Below are 2,500 nucleotides of genomic sequence, written 5' to 3' on the forward strand. Positions count from 1 at the left end.
TTTGCAGTTTGTTCATCTGCACGAGTTCACCGAGTTCACGAATTTTACAAACATGATCGCAATATGATTTACAATCAAACACTTGTTTCGTGCCATACATTTTAATCACCCATAAGGTTGGAAAAAATTCAAAACTCCCTGCTACTTTGGCATCCGCGATGAATCTGCCTTCGTAACCTTACATGTGCGTGATATTATAGTGCTGCATAATGAATATACTGTAACAAACAAGGAAAACAAAAAGAACATAAGCCGTATAATAGAAAACTGAGAATTGCCCCTAAACAACAAATTTGTTCCAAAACTAGAGGACGTTAAAAAAAAAACTACATCCTGTATTTTGATGAGAGAATAAAATTTCAAAGCCTATTTCCGAAAAAAGCTAATTGTACTTTTGGAATACCACATTTTCCTTCTGGGATACCAAGCTATACCCAGTCACGTAACTTACATTTCTGTCCAAAATTATTGTGGATTTCTCTTCCTATGGCGTTATGATCCAGTGTGGTACCATCGGGTCTCAGGAAATCATCCAATGGGTCATCATTCCAGGTGCCTAAAAGGCCTTTTGTGCAATTTTTAAATGACACAGGAGCAGCAAAGACAATGGAGAGTGACTCTTGTACCTCCGTCACTGTCACAGATATCCCAGACGGAAATGTCACAAGGAAGGAATTGTTTTTGGGACGTGATACTGCTACAGAGCCATTCAGGTTCACACTGACGTTGGTTAAACTGTCGAAACCTTGAAGTACTTCTCCATCGACCAACACCTTTAAACCTCCTAAAAGTGAAAAACCCGCGCATGAAAGATTAAAGGAAAAAGTAATGTTAAAGTAATGCTCAGTTACAAAATAATTAATTTATCAACTAATGAATTACCTGATCAATCTGTCAATTAATTATACCCTGCATGGTGCATCGACACTAACCTCCGTCCTTCAGTGCCACTTGTACAGCGCTTGTGTTCACTTCTTTCGCTACTGCTGCGGCAAAAACGGTTGCTGTTCCTCCTCCTTTGGCAAGTTTTGTTCGGGCTTGTAACTCAAAGTGTCCATTTTTCGCGTTGACCATTGTATACTCTCCAAGACCATTGAAGGTGTAGTTTCCACCATCTAGGGTGACGAAATGAGGATCACCCCATAACCAGCCTATGGAAAATAACATACCCATGTCACTTGAAATCGCTATTGAAATATCGATATTGTTTTCAGTGTCAGTAAAATTTGAAAGATTACAAACATTTGACTATAAGGGATGGGTCCCCAAGGGTTGGCCAGCGCGCAGGACGTCTACTACCTCCGCGTGAAATGAAAGAGTAGAGGTCTACACGCAGGCTACTAAGGGCCCTCGAGTTTGGAAAAACACTGCCCATGTATTTATTCGACTGAGGGTATATAATAATATTTTTTGTACAAAGGAGGAAAATAATTTCAGTGAAGACACTCTAAGCATGAACACTTAACATTTTTTTGTGTGCATTTTTTCTTATTAGTTGTCTAATAAAGGCTAATTTTCTCTAGAGTCTGAGTAGTAATCAGAGTCGTAATCAGAAGCGTAGAACGATACGATCTAGTGAAAATCAAACCGACGGAGTCTGAAGCACAACACTCATTCCGCTTATGACTCCGTCACTTACGATCTACTGAAAACTAGATTGTCGGAATCGGAGGCAGAAGCGGAATACTATGCAGCTGTTTCGAGAAAGTTTGTCGAAAAGTAGCATTAAAGCGTACGCGACAATGCCGAAAGGAATTGTGGTAAAGTGTCAGTTTGAGTCAACGAAAACATGACGGCAATGCTATCAAAAACGTCACCTAGAAATACATGCTCGTGTTATGTTACTGACATTGAGATATGAGAGAGTTTCAAAATTCAGTCAAATGATCCAGGCCATGAATTAGTAACGAAGGGTTAGGATTCACAGAGAAAGTAAGAATCTGACGACTTTAACCTTACTTATTTTATGTCATGATTCGCAGAGAAAGTTTGAAAAATGTACCAAAAAACCGTGGCGCACGTGTAGAGCCATCGTTTTTTCTAATCAACCCTTTTGTTTTTGGACGTGTTTGGGTAGCGTGATGGCTGGAGAGAGCTTCAACCTAAGTCTGTTCCTACTGCCACTTCGTTAACGCTATATCCTAAGAACTGTTTCATCCAAATAGCTCGCCATCGTAAGTCTTCACTGTACGGTTGTGGCATCTTCGATTCTGGGCGTTCACTACATATTGAATACTGGCCCATACTACCTTTCGGCATTTTCGCAAATGCTCTTACGCTTCTTTTGGACAACCTTTCTTGAAACAGCTGTGTAATAAACCAATCACAGTGTTTGATTCCGGGCGTTGTGATTGGTTGGCTCTTCCACTTCTGCTTCCGACATCCGGACGATCTAGTTTTCACTGGATTATAAGCGACGGAGTCATAAGCGGAATCGGAAGAAATGAAGACGTTCTGATTTTTCCAACTCCGATTCCGTTGAGCTTATGACTGCCTGCGA

General features: G+C 40.5%; 1 protein-coding gene across 1 annotated transcript in view; it reads right to left on the reverse strand.

Annotated features, from left to right (window-relative positions):
• Positions 1–2,500, reverse strand: part of LOC138009693 (uncharacterized) — a 54,389-nt gene that overhangs the window by 18,741 nt on the left and 33,148 nt on the right. The window contains exons 23-24 of the mRNA XM_068856732.1: positions 933–1,151; positions 452–784 (exon numbers count right to left, since the gene is read on the reverse strand). Of these exons, the coding sequence (XP_068712833.1) occupies positions 452–784; positions 933–1,151 (552 nt within the window). The remainder of the gene's footprint in view (positions 1–451; positions 785–932; positions 1,152–2,500) is intronic.

Source organism: Montipora foliosa, chromosome 7 (assembly GCF_036669935.1).
Source record: "Montipora foliosa isolate CH-2021 chromosome 7, ASM3666993v2, whole genome shotgun sequence".
NCBI lineage: Eukaryota > Metazoa > Cnidaria > Anthozoa > Scleractinia > Acroporidae > Montipora > Montipora foliosa.